The sequence below is a fragment of the Carassius gibelio genome, chromosome A20 (assembly GCF_023724105.1).
Source record: "Carassius gibelio isolate Cgi1373 ecotype wild population from Czech Republic chromosome A20, carGib1.2-hapl.c, whole genome shotgun sequence".
Lineage (NCBI taxonomy): Eukaryota > Metazoa > Chordata > Actinopteri > Cypriniformes > Cyprinidae > Carassius > Carassius gibelio.
In genome coordinates this window covers 7,262,577-7,284,049 of record NC_068390.1, presented here as the reverse complement: position 1 = coordinate 7,284,049, position 21,473 = coordinate 7,262,577, and the positions used below count along the sequence as shown (strand labels likewise).

Here is a 21,473-nt window from a genome sequence, read left to right as displayed (position 1 = left end):
CTCTTTTCCATGCGCGATTTTTTTTTTTTATTTATTTTTATATCAGGTAGTACATTTTAATAGTAATATATCTAAAAGTTGATCACTTTTACCTTACATATAGTAAGACAAAAATGTCGTGAGATTTGATTGTTGTCACTGGAGGCTCTGGGCCTCCACGCGCCGCCCGGAGGACAGCGAGGGTTTTTACAGACGCTAGTTTCCTCCTGCTCCAGTCCTGCACTGTCACGACCGTGCTACTTCCGGTACCAAGAACGTGTTGACGGAAAGCGAAAAGGGACATCTCGCGTGTACGATGCACACACGTGAAACACACGAAAGCCAACATTGCTGTTGAAACGTGTTTTATTTATCTTAAAAAATGAGCGTGAAAAGAGATGAACACGATGGGGAGGCGGATGGCGATCATCTTTTCCTCGATCAAGTTCTAAACCAGTTGTATGATTTTGGTAAGTCTGAAGGTTTTTTTAAACAGCTAACGTTAACAGACATCCTGACACAGTCCCAGTATCGTAGACATTAGCAGATGGTGATTAACAGCGGTTTACAGCATAAGAACAAGCCACCGAGAGATGTATGATAACTTCACTCAGTGTAACTTGTGTAGTGCTGCAGGGTTAGGTTCACATTGAATTAGCAGCGTACTACATAGTGTGCACTATATACTGCATACTGTAAACAAAACAAAAATATTGAAACAGTACTGAGGAAAACATATAAAAAGTATTCCTCGTTACATTTACTCCTGGATTCACAGCCACCTAAAATAAACTTGCACCGATTGGTCTTAAAATATGGAAGTGTCCTTGTTTTATCTCAAGATGCAGACCAGTAATGTTTGTTTATTATCATTTTTTTCTAAGGCATATATATATATATATATATACTAACTAAACTATGGCTAAGCCCTGTCTGTGAAATTATTATCGTTTTGGTCTGATTGCTTCTGTTGTCCTCCTCATTTGTGTTTATGCTAAATGACTAATGTAAATATAGGCCTACATACAAAACCAACAACACTTTATGAAATGTGTAATTGCTGATGGTAATAGTTTTTTTCTTCTTCTTCATGTTTAGGGGATAGAAAAAACAAAGGATTGAAAAAGACTCAGAAGAGAAAGAAGTCTACAGGAGACACAGGCTCCGAGCAGATCATGACGAGCTCCACAGTTTGTGAAAACATCCCGTCTGGAGCTGAACTATCCAGTGTGGAGCTGGTTACATTTACTGATCCTCTGAAGAAAAACAAAATACCCAAGACTGCTGAACCAGGGCAGAAGGTAAGAAAAGCATGCAGCGTCTTTGCTCCATGAGGGATTTTCTTTTTTCTTTTTGTTGAGCCAATCATTTGACTGATTCTGTAGATACAGAGTGCTGCTGTCATGTATTTTTTAAGGCCAATGCAAAAGTAAGTATCACCCTGTTTCCCTCAAATCACAAATTAATTTGAATAACCCTAGAAGTTACAAGCTAAAGTTAGGCTATAATTAAACTAAACCATTGCATGAGTTAAATGGCACAACCATTATGTATCCAACATCTCTTGTGGTCTTTATTTTTAAAAAAAATTCCCCAGAAAAAAATTAGTTAGAATAGTTTGCAAGATTGTGATTATTAACCCCAAACCCTGTCTTATTCATGTGAAATGGAAATCCTTGTGTTTTGAGAATATGTGCATGAAAGAATGAATGCAACCACATCATCTCATCTGTGTTTATCCTCAGGTTCCTGATGTTAAAGGAAAGAAGAAATCGGGCTCAGACGAGAAACTAGCAATAGAAAAGGTGAGGTTATTGCTTTTCAAAACCTAGTGAACTGTCCAAGTAATCAGCATTTTAAAAGTCGGAACAAAATGAAAATCCACCCTATCTGTTTTCTAAATGCATCTAAATCCATGCATTTGTTAATTGACCTTGTAATTTTTTATCAAATTGTCAAACTCGATCTTCCTGAGAAACGACAGATTTCTCTCGGCTGATGTACACAAACTTTTCAAGTCATTTAATGAAGTTCATCTTTTTTTACAAAAGAATGCAAACTATTCCTCAGGATCCATTTTTCAGCAAAGCCAAGCTCCAACAGTGATCAAACTCACACGCAAGCGTGCAAAAAAAGAAAAATAATAATAACACTGCGTACACAGATAAGGAGACCTCGTGGTTTTTTGTTTTATTTTTGTTGTTGAATGGATGTGAATGGAGATGAAGCTCCACCCCTTTGAATCCCTTTTGTAGTATGATAAGCCACTTGTTTCTCGTTTATCACATGAACTCACCATGGTGTGTGTGTGTGTGTGTGTGTGTGTGTGTGTGTCCTTCACAGGCTCGGTTTGAGGTTCACAAGTTTGGGCTGTCGGGGTATCAGAAGCAGCAGCAGAGGGTCTTTGAGCAGGACAGGGCCATCATGCTGGGAGCCCGAGTGAGTTCAACACACATCCAATAATCAGATGCGCCCAAAGCAACTATAAGAAAGCATTCAGTCTGCTTTGTGTTGAGAATTGCCTCCAGTATGCAGTTTACGACACATCACAAGTATGCATTCTCATCATCGCCACTAGGGGCGCTATATCAGGCAGAAGAGTCCTGGACAGAAAGTTGCTTGAACTATTGATAAGTAGGGCTGTCACTTTTGGGAAAAAATCATTTTCGACCGCACTGATGTGGGACGCTCTGGTACAGCTGCGCAAAGTGGGGGTATTTCTGCCAGTTTTCCATCACAAAAGCCGGTCGCTGTCAGCTTGCAATGGTCCTTCTCATAACTCAGAATCTCCTGTAACTAGATGCGCGAATGAGGGGAATTCGTGTCTACTGCACCGCGAGACCTCCCGACGCACGTAAACGCATCTTTATATTGACTTAACATTGAAATTATTTGCGCCAGACGCTCTATTCGTGTATGGTGCAAAGCAGCATGGTCGCTTTCGAATTGCTGGTATTTTCTGTCTAGCTTTCGCAAGGCATACTGCATTTTTCGAAATTCTTTATTTTCTTTTTATGCTTGTTTGTGAGTTTTGTTACATCTATATTTTTTAATTGTTTAATTATTTTAAAATGAATAGTGTACATATTTGGTTAAAATGTTCATTTTTGAAACTTTTTTTGTTTGGTCTGATCGATTGTGCAATAGATTTTCGAACTAAAAGTGACAGCCCTATTGACTAGTGTACATTTATTTGTCACAGACATTTGAAGGTAACTCGATCACTCCTTTGCCCTACGAATTTTTTATTCCAATTCAAATTATGGTGTATTTATCTACTATATGCTTGTGTACAGTGCACCTATTGTGCTCATGTTGAATTGTGGTACACTGCAGTTGAGGTTAAAGGACTGGTGTAAATTTTGGCTTTGAGTGTGGCTTCAGGGGTTTGTAGAGTTTAAAAACTGTAATTACTTGTGTATCTACATGATGTTAATACATCGATTCACTTAAACAAAGTACATAGTACTTGAAAACGCCTTTTTCACATTTTCATTACTTGAAAAATAAAAATGTCAAAAATAGAACCAAAAAAAAAAACTAAACAAATGGGAATTTTTTTTTAAATTTAAAATATTAACAAAAACTATTATTTATAATCAATAGCCTATATATATATATATATATATATATCGATACAAAAATAACACAGAGTTTGAGTACTTGTGTAGAGTATTAATTTTATTTTATTTTATTTTACAAGGCTCGAATGATTAAATGTTTTTTTTTCTTTCTGTAGCCCCCGAAAAAGCAGTATGTTAACTACAAAATGTATCAACAAATGATAAAAGATCAGAAGATGAAAGCAAAAGAGGAAGCTAAAGCTGTAAGTACAACAGCGACTCTTATATGATTACTTTTAAAAAAAACACTCGATTTCTTCTGCAGCATGTGCAGTCTTTACACTAACATTTCTCCTCTGGGTCTTTTGTCAGGAAACACAGAAGAAAAGAAGGAAAGAAGGGAAATCAAGGTTTGTGTTAATGTTTGAACTCCAGGACATTAAGAAGTCCGCCTTGTGTTGTTCTCCAGGAGCTGTCATTTAAATGATATTAGTTGTACTTTGCTTGTGCTTGATTGTATTCAGGTGCATTTGTGAAATTTCAGCAACATTTCACAAAGGAATTTTCAATAATGCATGAAGCACAACTCACACAGAAGTCACTTTTAAACCATGTAGCTTTTCTTAATGCAGTGAACTTGCATGAACATGAGCAAAATCTGCATGGGAAATTGGATTTGCCTACAGATTCCTCTAGAATTGATTGAATTTTCACTCAAAGTCAAGTTATCTGGTCATTGTTTTTGTAACTTTGGTTGTCTTTTTGACTTCTCAGGCCTGAGAAAAGTAAATCATCGTCGAGAGGAGAGCTCGGTGGACAAGTTGGTCGCTTCAAAAACGGAATGCTGGTGTTGAGCTCCAAAGACATTCAGAAACTAAAAGTAAAAGTGAAAAAGTGAGCGACTGTTTCTGAATCTTCAGACCACTTTCAAAATGCAAGATCGTTTTAATATGTATGGTATATCACATTTTGACTGGACTGTAATTGAAACTATACCTCTGTCATTTCTCTGTTGAACATTTATAATGCCATTACGGTTTATATTTTTTGGTTTCTTCACTTTGGTGCGTCTGTGCTACAGACATAAATTATATGTTAAAATATGGTTTGACAGCTTTTGGGACCCGAGTGCGCTTTATAGACCCCAGTAATATAGAAACCTCCTAGAACATCTTAGCAACCTCACTACCAGGGCATTTGACACACATAATTCCTTCAGAAAGTGTAAAAGTGTACTTTTATTCACAATAAATAATGCTGTAACACTGCTTTCTGGAGTTTAATAAATCTATGTGGCTGGGGGAAAAAAATCATAGATGAGATACTTCAAATAAAGACGCATTGATCAGTTGTATTGTTTATTAAAAGGGAAAGACCGTTTTTCTTCTACACCAAGTAGTAAGAAAAGAATGTCATGTACAATGTTTTGATGTACAAAAATCACATTAGTAAGAGCAAATGAGAGCTCGAGATCACATACAGGAGAAAATGATGATACACAATGCTAAGAGCTGTGTCTTGTGTCAGCTGATCAGTGGAAAGACGCGTCTGAAAAACAACTAGTCTTTCCTTTCCAAACTTTTCATAATGCGATCATTTGAGGGCACCTGACTAATGTACATCCACATGCATATGCTGTAAATAGAAAAATAAATTCTTAAAAACGTGTTAGTGTGGCAGATTTTCTGTTTTTAGGACTACAGAAGTTTTTCTGATGATAGTTGCGCTCACAGAGAGTCATGTTCACCATACTACTCCCTCAAGAGCACTCCATTGTATGCGCTTTCAAAAGAATCGGAGGAAAAATAGGATTGCTCCGTATATATGTCCTTGTTTCTGGAAAATAAAAAATAAATTAATACAGTGGAATTCATCTGTGCTTTCTGTTGATGGGTGTTTCTTCAACTATGGCCACTTTTATGCCTGAAAGGATTGTTAAATTTTTAATATGATGGATCACATTAAAACTATCATTGTGTTCATTTATTTTTTTTGGTACTTTTACAACTCCAGATATCCATAGATTTTATTTTATTTTTTCTCCAGATCCACACTTTCAAACTTGCGCCTAAAAGGGAAACTTCTACAAATGCATGCAAAGTGCCGAAAAAAATTAAGTATAGTTGTGTTGTCAAAAAAAAAAAAAAGCATGACCATATTATCTAATTGTATTTAGAATACAAAAAAGTGGCAAGATGGGCCATTGTAATAATAATTAAAAAAAGTTTAACATGGTATTTCCATTTGAGATGAAATGGGATTGCATTTGTTGGTTAAGAAAATGACAAAGGTTCTGATATTTCCCAGGGCAAAAGGTGACCACAGTTGAAGAACCCCCTGATATGAAGTTTTTAGTTTGTGGCAGTTCAATATTGGCAGGAATTGCAAGTTGGCTTCCTCAGCCATATTGTTGAGTAAGTAAATATCCTGATAGTACACATCTTTTCTCCCATGATTCTGGGTCATATCCATATGTAGCTCTACATAATGAATTCTCCATCACTGTACAATTGGTTTATTAACATACATATATACTGCACCCTCTCAAGTTCTCATGTTGGCATTATTCCAGTCTCAGCAAACTGCTCTTTGACTGAATTTTGTTTCATATTCAATACACGAGCAGTGATTCTGTTATGTACACGGACATCGAATTTTAAATATACTTTAATACAAACAAAAAAGGATCATTGTGATATTAAAAAAATGAATTCGGCAGTATAGATCCTTTTGGACGGACGGCAGTTTTGCAGGCGTCACCCAAACAGTCATTGTAAACTGGATTTAAAGGAATGTTCAAAGTTCAGCTATTCATCTGTTTCAGTCACATGACTTTCCGACTCATCATCTATAATTAAGGCCATTAGCAAAAATTGGCTGTGAACATGAAAACACATGAACGTGAAGGTTACATTTGGTCTTGTGTTGGACTCAACATGCTCAGGGCTCATGTTAACATGTGTAAGGTTTCTGTCATTGTGTAAGTTACAGCCCAATCGCTTTGGCAGGTAGTGGTTTCATATGAATTTGTACAATGGGAAAATATAAAAAGTTTTAATGAAAAAGTAAGCATGAATGTCCATCTCTAACCCTACCCCTAAATATAGTGTTCCTGTAGCTCAAGTGGTAATGCATTGCGCTAGCAAGCGCAATGTTGTGGGTTTGAATCCCAGGGAACACAGGTTAGGAGAAAATTGTTATCTTGAATATTTTGTAAGTTGCTTTGGATAAAAGTGTCTGCTAAATGCATTAAATTAATTTTATTAATTTAATAATAAATATAGCCATCACTGGGGCATAAATAGATCCTTTGAAAACTTGTGAGATTGAATAAATTCATATGAATAAGTCACCATTTTGCCAAAACAGTTACAAACTGCCATGAGATTGTACTGGTTCTTGTGTTGGTGTTTTACTGCAAAAAAAAAACTTTTTTCTGTGATTTATACTTGAAAAGCCATCACAGTAGTGTGAAGATGTTGATAAATGACCTGGAACAACATTCCCAGCTGTCCCAAGCAGACAATGGCCCTGACTGAACCCAGAACATTCCTTTAAGCACAACTTTTTACATTTTACCACTCTTTTGAAATATTTCTTATTTATTTACATAGTGCTGTTCCAGTTTAGCTTGGTACTTCTGACAACTAAGTAATCATTGCGCAATAAAAGCATCAGCTCAGGCTATTTACATTAATTACACTGTTCATAGAAACATGTTATAAATATCAACAACACCCCATGTTTTACATCACCAATGGGTCATCATATGCTCCCATAATCCAGTAAATAAGTGTCTGGGTAGGATAATAAACATAAATATAATATATTTAATTCATCTCTTATTTCACCCTGAAACCATCGTAATTTTAAAAGAGGTATGAACTGAACATAGGTTTGTTTCTCCTATTGCAAGGCCCATATGTGACTCTTCATACCATTTACTGTGACCAGTTTTATGAGAATAAAAGCGCTGTTATGGAGTTACGTAGCTTTTGGGGGTTTTAACTCAAAGCTATGTTATCATAAATAATTCCACACAACAAACACTAGGAGGCAGATTGCAAACTCTGCGTCTATGCTGTATTCTTGTTTAATCCAGTCATCACACTGTAACAAACTCAATATAATGAATGTGTAACTCATGCGCGCTTCAATGCTTTAACCATATACAGCTGTACAACATGCAAACGCAATCTTCTCTCCCAACTACATGCTCTGACTTGACATTTCGACATCAGAATCTAAAAAAGCATGGAAACCTTTAAAGAGCGCGGGATGGAAATAATGCTGATAAATCGAACCATGAAGTGCTCATTTACTTGTAATGAGGTGTATGAAGCTTGAGTCTGTCATGTATTTAAAGTCAAAGTGTGTAAGTGTATCACTAAATAAATTTACAAAAATAGTGACTGTTTTCAAACAGGTTTCCCCTACACTCATTTGTCATTGGTCACAAATACAGATAGCCCCGCCCTAAACTCTCACTATTGGTTGAGTCGTTGTTGCTAGGAGTAGAACAAACAAACAAAGCAATGTTTTGAGACAATGTTTACACTTTTTTTGCGAAATCAACCTAACATGGCTTACTTCAGCTGGGACAGGAGAAAATTACCAGCCCGATCTCAAGGCAATTCGTACGTATTTTACGAGTTGCACAATTGGTATGAATTTGAACTAATGACGTGCACCTAACCCCGCCCTTAAACCTACCCATCACCAGGGGTCTAGACAAATCATACGAAAAAATTGTATGAGGGAGGTCGTACAAATTTGTACGAATTAGCCACCTCGTAAAATATGTATGAATTGGTCGCGGGATAGCGTTGAAATTGCACACTTCAACTTCAAGACTCTTAAGGAATATGTCGGTCACAGTGTAAGGAGACCTCAGAGTTGAGATTCTGGCTAAGTATTCGCAATTGTGGCTCATATTAAGCACCAAGACTTGGTGGTGAGGACACAGTCTATCTCTAATGGCAGGTATTATTTAATTTCTGTAAACCTGGAGTTTTTTGTGTGTGTGTGTGTGTGTGTTTTAGTGCTGTTTGCAAGACAATAGTGCATACGTTAAGTATTACACTTCAGCATTTAACTCATCCTGCACTGTTTGTGCTAAAATCATGAATTATGAATCAGATTGTGCTGTTAGCAATCAGATTTAACATTTTTCTCATAGAACTGTGAACTGAATAGACTGTAAACTTCACTATAATCTGACGCAGGGCTTTTGGCTTGACCGGGACTTTTTCAATCCCAGCACCCAAGATTCATGGTTTTTTGAAGCACATTAAAGGTGATTAAACCTGAGATTCATGTAGCATGTGAGATTAACCTGAAACATTTTCAAATTCCCCTTTAGTTTCGCAGTTGTTTGATCACTATCGGTTGGGTTTGATCACTCCGTTCCATTGCTAACACATCAAATGGATGATAAATTGGTTTTAATCCAAATTAGATTTTTGAAACTGTGCTAATCTTTCGCTGGAGGTATGAAAAACAGGCAGAACTTTATTTCAAAGTGCTTTGGGGTTCGACTCCAGCTTCGACCCCCATAGGGACATCACGGTTTGCTTTTCCATAAACATGGGATTGATTCGTAAACACCAAAATGCAAATCACCCATATGATCATAAGGGGAAAAAATATTAAGATCAGTATGACAGTGCAGTCTAAGAGCACTGATTTGTTTGACAAGAAGGTTCTGGCTTGTTCTCATTGGTCCAAGATGATCACATGATGCTCTTTGGGACTTCCAAACCTGTGATCAGAGTCACCTGTGAAAAATATACATTTCAGTTATTAATGTTGAGAGAGATATGATGTGCTGATGAAGACTATGCACAGAAATCTGATTCATATTATAATTCATCTTAAATTATTCTATTTACATCTATTCACTTTCAAAAGGAACCATTTAAGTATTTCACTCACATTTACAACTCAAAATAGATCTGTGCAAACTGTAAAATCTACTTAGGATCAAATTTTTATGAAATATATGGTTTTGTATGACCTTAAATTTAGGCATGGAAAACAGGAATTGTGAAACAGCCTTATGTAACTGTTAAACCTAAAAAGCATATGATTTCCTTTGACGGATATGAGTGTTGCATGTCAAAATAAACACACGGTGCTGTTGCACATTCTACGACTCGCATTTTAAAACTGCTGCTGATGCATTATTATGGTGTTTATATTGTAATATGTTGCTTTTAAGAGAGTTGTAACAGTGCATCGTTTTAAATGAGCAGCCAGCAACAGTAAATCGTTATAATTAAAAGTGGCATTTAATTCAACGTAAACTCTTGTAGCTGCTGTCTGGGCTGCTTAAATATATAGATTTTTACTAGTAACAGTCAAATAATATATATTATACATATACATATAGTTTAAAGTAGGCCTATAATTATTAAATACAGTTTGAAGCAGAAATATTTAAAAACCTATAATGTACATTTTATATTTTAATAAAATAAATAATTCTAAATGTCTTCTTGTATCACTTTATTAATGTTTAATACAGTACAGCGACCATACTGCACCCCTAAAGTTTTTATTTGAGCTCTTAAATTTAAACTTAGGATAACATTTGTGGGGGAAAAAAGAGAAAAAATCCAAACATGCCAGAAGAATCCAGATGTTTGGTCAAGCAGCTTAAGGTCACGAGAATGATTCAGTATAAGAAGCAGTTCTTGAATCCCAATGCTACTAATCACTAAAGGTTGGTGTGGTTCTGCCGCTCACCTGGACGTTGCGGTTAAGGCTAACCGCGGGCATGAACACACCCTCCAGGTTCTCGAAAGCCATGGGTCCATGCTGCTGTTTGTTGATGAAGAAGGTCAGGGTATGTTTTGTCAGGTCTAACAGAATCCCCACAGTCGAACCCTTTGTGATGCCACCCTCAGCTCTGCAAGAATCAGGTAGAAGAGGAAGGAGCCAAATGAAGGGAATCAGTGACACAGTACACACATGCATTTTCTTTTGATCCAAGATCTTTCTGGGCAGAGGAATGAGAAGGATGCAAGAAATGGAGAACTGTGCTATGACTCCACTTTACTCCAGTGTGTGTTACTTCTGAATCACAGTAGTGCTAATATACAGTCTGACATGATGACTGCAAGTGTGATATCACCTACTATATTTATAGAGTAGTGAAGAAACAGCTCATTGTTGTTTTAAGATACATGTTGAGGAACACAAGGAAACTCTACATATCATGTATTTCTAAACACTGGGCCTATTTCCACCTGTTTTTCCTCATAAAGTCCAAACCCATTAAACGTCCGTTCATCTTTGGAACACAAATGAAGATACTCCCACATCAGTATTGAAAACAGAATGTTTACTTGGTGCGCAAAAACCAACGAAGTTGGTTCAAGTCATTCAAGCATGTTCGAACTCCGGCAGGAACCAATGAGATTTGTTCTTACACATTAAGCAAATACAGTTGCACTTAGTCTCCGTTTACTGCATTTGATGTGCTCTATGTAAGAAAGTAGATTACTGTTTATATGTGAATAAAATGTTTCCACGTGTATTTAGTACTGTGCACTTAATACGACAGAACCGTTGAGTTTCTGGAACATTCTCTTATCTAACAACTATCACAAAGCTAATAAGATTACTAGGACTATTGCTAGCACAGTTCTACAGGAGTGACTACAAACCTAAATTGTTTACCTGCTTAGAAACCCTGGGTAATGGAGGGACGAAAGAATAAAAGAAACATGTTGGGAAAACAAGATTTCTAAATATATATATATATATATATATATATATATATATATATATATATATATATATATATATATATATATATATATATATATATATATATATATATATATATATATACATACACACATGGTGGATCCAAGAAACAGAACAAGTTTGGTTTCAGGCTACATTAAATAGGTTACACAGAAAGGCACAGATTTCAGGGACTGTTAAGTGTAACGCTAGCAGTACTGTTAGTGTGTCCTCGCAGTCACCTCACTATCAATAAACAGGCAGAATTTTAAATCACTGCATTAGTATTCAAGTGTTATAATCAGCATGTCCTTGATACTCACTGGAGGACACTGCATCAGCATAAGTCTGACATACACCATGTGTACATGCGCTACATTTTCAATTAAGCTCTAAAGAATATTCTAGTCAAACCTTTATACCGAAACAATGTTTATAATGCTCCACACTGATTAAAACATACTAGAATATGGTGTACATGAATAATCCAAGACTCAGTGATCTTGGTCTTCCATTTATAATATTTTAGTATGTTTACATCTATGTGTTTGCCAGCTGTTTTTATTCTAAGTGACTTAGTGGCTATTCACACAAAATCCATTTTGCTTTGGTGGACATTGGAATAGTGAAAAAAATGAAAGGTTTTGAAACACTTTTCTTAAAAATGTATCTTATCTTAACTTAAAGCTGCAGTCGGTAACTTTTGACGCTCTAGCGGTTAATAAACAGAACTGCTTGCGTCTTGCGGAAGAACATCGTAGCCGGATCTACTTCTCTCTGTTTATGTCTATGAAGAATCACAAAGGTACTGGGTTACTCCGCCGCGGTACCCCCGAAGCAATCTAAAATAGTCCGAATATAAACACTTATTATAGGTGCACCCTAGTGATTCAGGACAAGCTAAAAACACGGTTTGGAAAATGGATTCATGGTGTACTCGCTTATTATATACATTTTTCTACATTTTGAACATAAACAAAGTTACGGACCGCAGCTCTGATTGGTTGTTTCTTAACGGGAGTGGTAATGGAAATGCAAATGGCAATAGGAGCACTGGGAGGAGCCAGAGGAGCTTGATTTTTCACAGATTATCTGTCTCATATTCTACTGTCAGGACATAATGGGTCTCATTCATGAAACATTCGTAAATATACGAGTAAATATTTTGCGCGTAGAGAGAACTTCCCGAAAACTCTTCTCCTGATTCACAAGTGGCGTATCAGGTCCTAAAATCAGATCCATTACAGGCTCTCATAATAAAAGTTAAAAGAAAAACCGTATGTAATTATTATATATAATATTTTTTTCAAAATGCTGTGTAAATATGTACCCGATTAAGGTGAATTAAAATGCAGCCGTATTAATGAGCAAAACGTTCAGACGTTAAACGCACTATTTACGCGTGGCTGGGAGCAGGTTCGTACCAACTAACATTTGGAAAATACGAACGTTTTAATGAATCCGAAAATTTACGCCAAAACCACTTTACACGCGACTTACACAAAAATTTGTTCTGCTTGTGTTTCATGAATGAGATCCAATGACAGGTTTAACAAATATGTAAAAAATATATTTTTACAAAAGTTACCTACTGCAGCTTTAAGTGCTGCGTTTTTAGTATACTGTGTCATGAGCAAGAAACTGCAAAAGACACAAAACAGAATTGCAATGATCTGACATGTTCACATAGAAACAGTGGAATGGGAAAAGTCACTGCTTTCCCTGGAGCTACAGGAAGGCTGTACAGTAATTTAATCAGTTCATTGAGTTTAATTTATGTCATTAACATCCAAGAATGGGATGAATATAGGTTTCATTTAAAGTTTGTAAAAAGTTATAAAATCTTTAGTAATAAAATCTCCTCTTTGCTTCAAAAATGTTGCCTTAAATTCTTGACTTCTCTGCTTTTTCAAGTCTCTGCATCTAATCTCACCAAAAAATGTTGAAAGCAAGGCTGTAGCGATTCACAGTTTGCTTACCATTTAGTTATGATACCATGTATAAATAAGTGATATAAATTCATATTTTTCATTGTTTTGAATTCAGACTTAGTTATTTTGGTTTACTGTTCCCTAATGTTTCCCAGGTGCACTTAAAAGCAATATTCCTTAACCCTCAAATTCATAATTTAAAGACTTTCGTTCATCTTTGGTACACAAGACACAAAGATACTTCTCTCATCATTGTTCCCTATGATGTTTTTGATGTCTGAATAAACTTTTTCATGAAGACAGAGTTCTTAGACATCGAAAGCAAGTACGGTTGAGCAGCCGTTAACCATATTTGATGTGCATTGATCAAAGTTTATAAATAAAAAGCCTGAATCAAGCTCTTCATCATATATACTGATTGTTTGTTTGGAAGACTTGGAGTTGTACGACTTGGACTTTAATTGCTCAATTCGTATAGACTGAACTTTTTCCAGCTTGACAATTTCGGTTGGACTTTCAATGGATAGACAAATATTATGTGTTGTACAGATGGTCCCTTCCTGTCTAAGAGCTGGTGCATGGCCAAAATAATGTAGACCAAATCTGTCAAAAGCCTAGCTTGTAATATTTATCACCACACTAGAAAATGTAAGATGTGTACCTGTTGGTGTGGGAGTTGTTGTGCATGAACCAGGAGCGATTGTTGTCCACATACATAGCCCAAGCCTTATCGTCCTTCCCCAGCATCATGTCCTTCATCGTATTAATCCGGGCCACACCGAATGCGGGGTCAGGGTGGTTGTCATAGCGATCCACACTAAGTTCCCAGTAATGAACGCCCTTGGAGAAGGCAGCCGTCCCGAGCACCACGCGATCATCGTAACTGTTACAAGTCACAGTCTGGTTTTCATTGGACAGGACAATGTCTCTGTGAGCTGAGGTAGGGTCAAAAGTGAACCATGCCACTGCAAAGGAAAGATAAAATAAAGTTTGTGATAGCCAGAATAATCTGTCGTGGTTCAAAAACCTATTTTGAGTCTTTCGATATAGCATTCCACAGTGGTTGACTTGTGTTTCTAGTACCACATTTATGGTTCACTGTTAATTTTTGTGTTAAGAATTTTTTTTTAGAGCCCAGTGATTTTTAGGACAGTTATTTCCATTATATCCAACAGATAAATGGGGCATTTTATGTGTTATATTACCAAAACAAAAACAGTTTGCAGCTCCTTTAACAAGGGTATAAAAGAGTGTAAGTTTAGTCATTATAATTTACTGATCTTACAGCTGCACATATTCACTCCTTCAGTGACACATGAATTATTAAAAGTGTTGAAGGAATGAAATATCGAAGCTAGTATGCTCTTTTAGAAGTGGAGTTTTGGTAGCTGAGGGCCTGTAAGGCAAATCTAGCATCAAATCCTTGTATGTACTCATGTTAATTAAACATGTCCTGTAGGACCCCTGGTTTATGTAGTTTTGCAAACAGCAATCTAGGTCCTGCCAATGTAAGTATTACTGGGATCTTAATCCTATTGGTCTTGGGCTCTTTTAAAATGGTGCAAAAGTTAAAAGCAATGTTGACCAGTCACAGGACTTATACACCTATAAATAAATAAATGAAATCTAAATAATTCAAATATATATATATATACTACATTCAGTCAAATTAATTCAAGGACTAAATACCTGAAACAATTCAAGTCTCCATGTACCTGAAGTTAAAGTTGAAGTCTATATGTCTATATACAGCTTATGTAGGAAGTTTGATCAGCAGAGTGGCTAAAGCGTTGAAAGGAGTTTTCCTATAAAAAACTAATTAAAGAAACGCATCCACAGCAGGGATCCACCGAGGAAAGGGAATATATAATGTGGAAGCTGTGCATGAACGTCATAGATAGGAGCTTTAAGAACACTCAGAGACCCTATTAAAGGTGAATGAAAGAAACTGTGTGATGCAGACGACCAAAACACCCACCATCAGATGTCTTCAGAACGACAACCTTGCTGTACGCTCCCACACCAGCAGAGTTGTACGCTTTGACTCGAGCATTGTATGAACTGTTGAAATGAAGGCCATCCACTGTACAGATGGTCTCTTTCCCAACATACACTTCCTAAAACATAGACAGAGAAAGAGGAAAAAAGGTGTAAGGTAAAAAACAGAAAGCATAGGTTAAAACAAGACAACACTACATGTTTATCATGAAAGATAAAATAAGCTGTAGATTTCTCAAAGAGATGCAGATAATATTAAGAATTTTAAAAACAAGATAACAGAAAAAAAGCTTCCTGCAACCCTACTTAGGAAAAGCAGTTTTGATTATTTAACAGCACAAATTTAGTTAGTCCGAATTTTGCCCTATATGAACCAGCTTCAACTGGCATGGGAGGTGGACACTTGAACTGTAATATCAGTTATTTATTTCTTAATTGCTTAATTTTACTTTCATTGACTTTTTTTGTATATGTTACTGTCCTTAGTTACTGTGTATTTCATTTTCATCCTGTCATCTGTCTATACCAAACTTTGAATATGACACTAACAAAGACATAAAAGACTGCAGCCAATAGCATCCCTAGCACAGCTCTTACTAGATGGCCTTCGTTAAACCTCACCCCCGTCCGGGTCATGGCACCAACGTCATTGGTTCTAATGACATGGTTCTAAACAGAATTAAAATAAGCACCATTTTGCATGGTAGGCTAGATTTTCATAGCATCCCAGGCTGGCTAGCATCCATTACATAAACAGCAAATCATGTTCATGACTGTGATGCTAAACGCTATTGGCTATTTTTTTAAAGGAGACATCGGATGCCCATTTTCCACAAGTTGGTATTATTCTTTAATGTTTTCACGAAATGTCTGCAACATACATACCCGATAAGGCCCGCTGTTCCCATCATCAAGCTCCAGCACATAACCCTCTACAGGCAGGGCTTGGACTGTAGTTATCCTCCAGGCCAGAGTGGCACTGTTGTTCCACATGCAGCATTTTTCCAACTGCAACAGTGGTGCAGGAGGCACTGTGGGGGACTCCGCTAAAAGACAGAATTTTACAGAGTACGCATTAAAGCATTGCTTGTCAACCACAGAGGCATCCGAGGGTTAAACAGGGTAATGGTGGAGTGACATGCATGGGAGAAAGCACTTCCTGAAAGTCACTGGTGCCTCTAAAACAAATAAAGGAAACAGGACTGTGGGTTTAGGAGGGGTTCAGTATTTTAGGGGAACAGTTTGTAGCAGCTCTGAAATACCTCCTGTGCTCTCCTCCTCTTTCTGGTCACCTGCATGCATTTGTTTCAATAAAGCAGCCTCCTGACCATCTGAAAGATGATATCGGACAAAGCAAGTGTTGCATGTGTGAGTCTAGAGGTAACACTGAGGGAAAAATTGTCTATGAAATTGGGAATGATGCAGTTTGCTTTTGGATCTTTGACAAGAAATGAATTTGAGTTTCAAGATTGGTTGTGTTTCCATTATTGTTTTAACTGCAGTTTTGTTGTTGTTGTTGTTGTTGTTTTTAAAGCTGTTGTTTACTAGTCCTTAGACTCTAGAATCCACATTCTAGAATCTTATTAAGTTCTTATTCAAAATCATATTATATTATTAGCTTTATAACTGTGACCACCAGTGTTGAAGAAAGCAAAATGCTAACCTCATACGTCATTCCCCCTAAACTGCTTCCGTTTTGCAACAGTGAGCGCAAGCTAGATCAAAGTGATTATAACCATTGAATATGCATATTTTTCTTACAAAAACACATCGATTCGCTACAGGAGGCCTTTGTTCACTCCACGGAGCCATGTTAGAAACTTTTTTTTTTATTGGATGCGCTTTTTATTAAACTTCTCATGGACCGATGGAATGCAACACCCACTGAGTGGCATTAAATAGCTTGAAACATCAAAGACAATTTTTTTAATAACTCCGACTGAATTAGTATGAAAGAAGAAAGTCATATACACCTAGATTGACTTCAAGGTGAGGAATTCATGTGCTAATTTTAATTTTTTGGGTGTATTAACCCTTTAAGTTTTTAAAGTGTCTAAAGCTTGAAGTTTTTTAAAGTCTCTTATGCTTACCAGGGCTGCATTTATACAATGAAAAATAAAATGTAAATTACATTTAAAATGTAAGTCATTCCTCTGATGGCAAAGCTGAATTTTCAGCATCATGACTCCAGTCTTAAGTGTCACAGCATCCTTTACAAATCATTCTAATAGGCTAAGTTGCTTCAAGACAATTGTTTTTTTAGGATTCTTTGAGGAATAGAAAGTTCAAAAGAACAGAATTTATTTGAAATAGAAATGTATTATAAATGTCTTTACTGCCACTTTTGATCAATTTAATGTTTCCTTGCTGAATAAAAGTGATCATTTTGTTTGGTATTTGGTTCCTATTGTGCATCTTCTGTTCAGATCTGCTGTGTTTCATCATGTTAATGAAAATGCTTTTTCAGCACTGTGATTCTCTTTTTACACATTACAGTAATACAATCTTCATAGACACATTCAGGTTTAAATGCAATAATATATGCAATGTTTCAATGCTATTTACTTCTAGATGTATACGTTAAGTACATTTAAACAGCATATAGTCTACTTTTCTTACATTATCACAAACATTTTAAATTAATCTTACCAATGACAGAAACAGACAGCTCTCCTGCTTTCTTTCTTTTGCATTTAAAAGCAATCCTGTGGATCATAAAGAACTTTGTGCAATGCAGTGTGAACACTCTACTCTGTTAACATGGGCACGGAAAAAAATACACTGCAGACAGAGTATGTGTGAACCTGCCATACTGCAAAAACATGCACGGTGTGTTCACAGTCCCAAAAGCATAACATGATCATGTGACGTGTGTTGCTTGTATCGTTATGCCCCCAACACTGGTGCCCACAGACAGCAAACGTTAAATCTCATTTGTTAGGTGTGTTGTCACATGTTACCTTTATTCTGGGTGAAGTCCAGCTGGAGAATCGACTGCATCAGAGGGTCTGTGTTGATGGTCAAGGCGAATTCTGGGCAGACCTTTGGCTCCAATGCACCTTTTACCCACTGTTCCTGAGACACCTGGACACGCTTGATCAATGCATCTGAGATCTTGAAGAAGGAAGAAATGAAGAGGAGAAGAGAAATGATAATTATCAGCAGTGATGTATTAGAAAATGTAATGTCATTCCTGTTAAAAATTTAATATGGCACTACCCTGACTAAGGTTGATTTATTTATTGATTTAAATAATCATAAAAATCTTTATTTATTTATGTAAATAATCTTAATTTTTTTTTTTTTTTTTTTTTTTTTTTTGAAGTTAGTAAATGGTTTGGAATTACAGTGCATGAAGACAAAATAGTATTCTTTTAAGGACATGCTTGTTAGCTTTTGTACAAATTTAGTAGTTTGCTAGGTTGCCACTGATGTGCAATATGAAAGATGTAGTCCATAACATTCTGCACAGTGTTTCAGCGATTCACTTTGTTCCTTTGTGCATTGGTTTTTCTTGATCCTCAAAATACATTGTTGACTGCCAACTTCTTCTTTCAGAAATCTCTGCTGGGCAGGCATCTCTGACTCACATTACATGCTTTGTGAAGGCACTCAAAGGAACATCACAATCGATACTTCATGAAAAATTCAGTAAAGTGGCAGCGTTGCTCATCTGGAGCTGTCATCTCTATATTTTAAAGGTTCGCTGATATGAAACATCAATTATTGAAAGAGTTTAATTGCTGAGGGCAAGTCTGAACACCAGATAAATGCTTTCAGAGGAACCTATCGGAAACCACAGCTTGCTTTATGTTTCATTCATACCTCTGAATAATAACAGGGATGTACCAGTGTTGTTTGAAATATGGATTTTTAAAATTAATACTATTATTATTATTTCAGATCTTTTGATCTTTGTTTTTTGTCTGTTTGCACCTGTAGGAATCCACTGGGATCGTTCTCTTTAATAACCTCCAGACAGAACTCCATCATTCCTGTGGTCTGTCGTAGCTTCATGGTGCAGTGAGTTATCTGATCCTTCACAGTCTGAAACAGAGAGGAGACGGCATTCAATCAAAGACATGCTCACAGTGATGAACTCCTGCTGAGAGAGTCACGTCAGATAAACACCTCAAAGAGATGTGGAGCCGTATAATAACTACTCTCAGAGAACTGCAAGACAAGATTTGTACGGCTGTCAATGATCGTCAGTCTCGGCCAATTAAGGGAATGCTCCAGATTCAATAAAAGCTAAGCTCAATCAAGTTGTGCAATCCCTTGTTTCTAGATAACCTTAAACAAAATTGGTGATATGACCACACATAAATAAAGATTTAACCATTTTACTAAACCTGGGATGGAGAGAAGCCCATGTAATAACTGGTAACTACATTTAGATTTTAAAACTGTTGTTGTTGTTGTTTTTGCTGTTCAAAGGGATTTTTGTATGTCTAGGGACTCATGCTTCTTGAGTCTGAAGAATTGCGGACAAATCCGAAAAAATAATCACACGTGTTTCTGCTTTAGTAAGTTAGCTCTAAACTGTTAGATGATACAAGTTTGTTAAAATGGTATAGAGTAGGGTAAAGCTGAAAATCATGGGGTACACTGGTTTAATGGTGTAGATGGTAAAGTGTGTAGCATTCAGTTCCTTTTGACGCGATCGACATGGGTTCGAATAATTTTTTTCTAATTTCAAATCACATCAGAAAAGGATTTATTATTAATAAAATTGTAATAAAATATTGGGCAGGGTTAGGGTAAGTGTAGGGAGGGCTTTTTCCCAATAAGGTGGCATCCATTTAATAATTAGAATTAAAATGTACACTCAACTCATACTGGTTTATAATGTATTACAATGCTGAGGTGAATATATTTGCAACTATTCACAATAAGTAATTAGCAAAATATCCTAATATTTTCAATCGTTGCCCCCCTAATGATTGAAAGATTTTACTAAATATTTGTTCATTAATAATGCTCTCAACTCAAAAGTAAATATGCATATAATGTAGTCATTTAAATATATTTTATTGTTATTTATTGTAAGTAAATAATAGATCAAATCAGACTTACTAATAGACTTTCCCAATCTTACTTGAGTAAGAAGTTGGCTCGTGACGAATCTGCATTTTGGCGGATAATAGTCTATGCTTGCCTGTTGCATGCTGTTGCATGGCATGAATGGATTGTTTGTGTGGGTTTTTTTATTTTATTTATTTTTTTACAACATACAACAACTGCAGAGGAATCTGAACCTAACCAAAATAAAGACAGATGAAGCCTAATCGGCCATTTTCAGTAAGATTTAACGTTACTAAATGGCAACCTCACACGCTTGCTGCTGCTTTTTTTATTCATAGAAAACCCGCTTTTAATGGTACATGGATTGGGACTTTGTATGTTTACAGAAATTATAAAATGTATTTAAAAGTTTGACTAACCAAATCGACTGGCTTAGTTTGGCCCTCCCAAGCTCAAACGTCAAGCTACGCCTATGTGTATAAATAGAATTGAGCTATTTATTTGCAGTGTTGTCACGGAGCTACTCCGTGTCCATGCACAGACTATGGGGCACATTCCCTCTTTTTAAACACATGCACACACAACATATATTTATATGGACTTTTATGATGCCGGGGATTCATAAAAGGGTTGTCTGTATAATATGTTTGGGTATCGTGTGTAGTATGTCTAGTGTAAAAGTCTGTACATGTTTTGTTATATATTCTAACTATTAACATTTTACTAATTTGGCATTTGAGTTTAAGAATTCCTACGAGACACAGTAATACAGTTTAAGTCATTTATTGACGCAAGTACAATGGATATTCTTATTAGCTGGAAGCATCTTTTGTTCAAACCGGTGCTGTTCAAACCCTTGGTTTATTTATGCATATCATTCATGGTTTCTGTGGACGTCATCGGGCGAATCCATGTTACATCTGTGAACAAATGTATATCTGATTGTTACTTGTGTTATTGTTTGGCGTATAGGACAACTGTGTTTATATTCAGGTTATGTCCTGTGTAGAAATGTTTGACCAGATGTATGTGAAATGTTATGTTAGATCTACCGATAGTATGGAATGTTCTGTAGACGGGGTCAAGACATTAAGATGACGACCGTAGAAATTAGTAGACAGGTGAAGGTCTAGAGAAAGTAGCGTGAGCGTGGTCAAAGCCAGAGACAGTGTGTTGGCTACGGTAGTCCGTTTAGTGCGCAGCAATAGACTGCTGGCTTGAACGT

The 21,473-nt window shown here is 36.3% G+C and overlaps 2 protein-coding genes across 2 annotated transcripts in view; one reads left to right on the top strand and one right to left on the bottom strand.

Moving 5' to 3' along the window:
- The first annotated feature begins 66 nt into the window (after positions 1–66).
- ca20h1orf131 (chromosome A20 C1orf131 homolog) lies at positions 67–4,810 on the top strand. Its single transcript, XM_052535772.1, has 7 exons — positions 67–449; positions 1,078–1,280; positions 1,725–1,784; positions 2,323–2,418; positions 3,719–3,805; positions 3,915–3,952; positions 4,317–4,810. Exons 1-7 carry the CDS (start codon positions 362–364, stop codon positions 4,438–4,440), a joined length of 696 nt encoding a protein of 231 aa, XP_052391732.1. The 5' UTR covers positions 67–361; the 3' UTR covers positions 4,441–4,810.
- Positions 4,811–4,887: 77 nt separating this feature from the next.
- Positions 4,888–21,473, bottom strand: part of LOC127938873 (E3 ubiquitin-protein ligase TRIM9) — a 37,752-nt gene continuing 21,166 nt past the window's right edge. The window contains exons 4-10 of the mRNA XM_052535771.1: positions 19,160–19,270; positions 18,184–18,337; positions 16,109–16,269; positions 15,204–15,342; positions 13,887–14,190; positions 10,290–10,452; positions 4,888–9,319 (exon numbers count right to left, since the gene is read on the bottom strand). Of these exons, the coding sequence (XP_052391731.1) occupies positions 9,275–9,319; positions 10,290–10,452; positions 13,887–14,190; positions 15,204–15,342; positions 16,109–16,269; positions 18,184–18,337; positions 19,160–19,270 (1,077 nt within the window). The 3' untranslated portion in view covers positions 4,888–9,274. The remainder of the gene's footprint in view (positions 9,320–10,289; positions 10,453–13,886; positions 14,191–15,203; positions 15,343–16,108; positions 16,270–18,183; positions 18,338–19,159; positions 19,271–21,473) is intronic.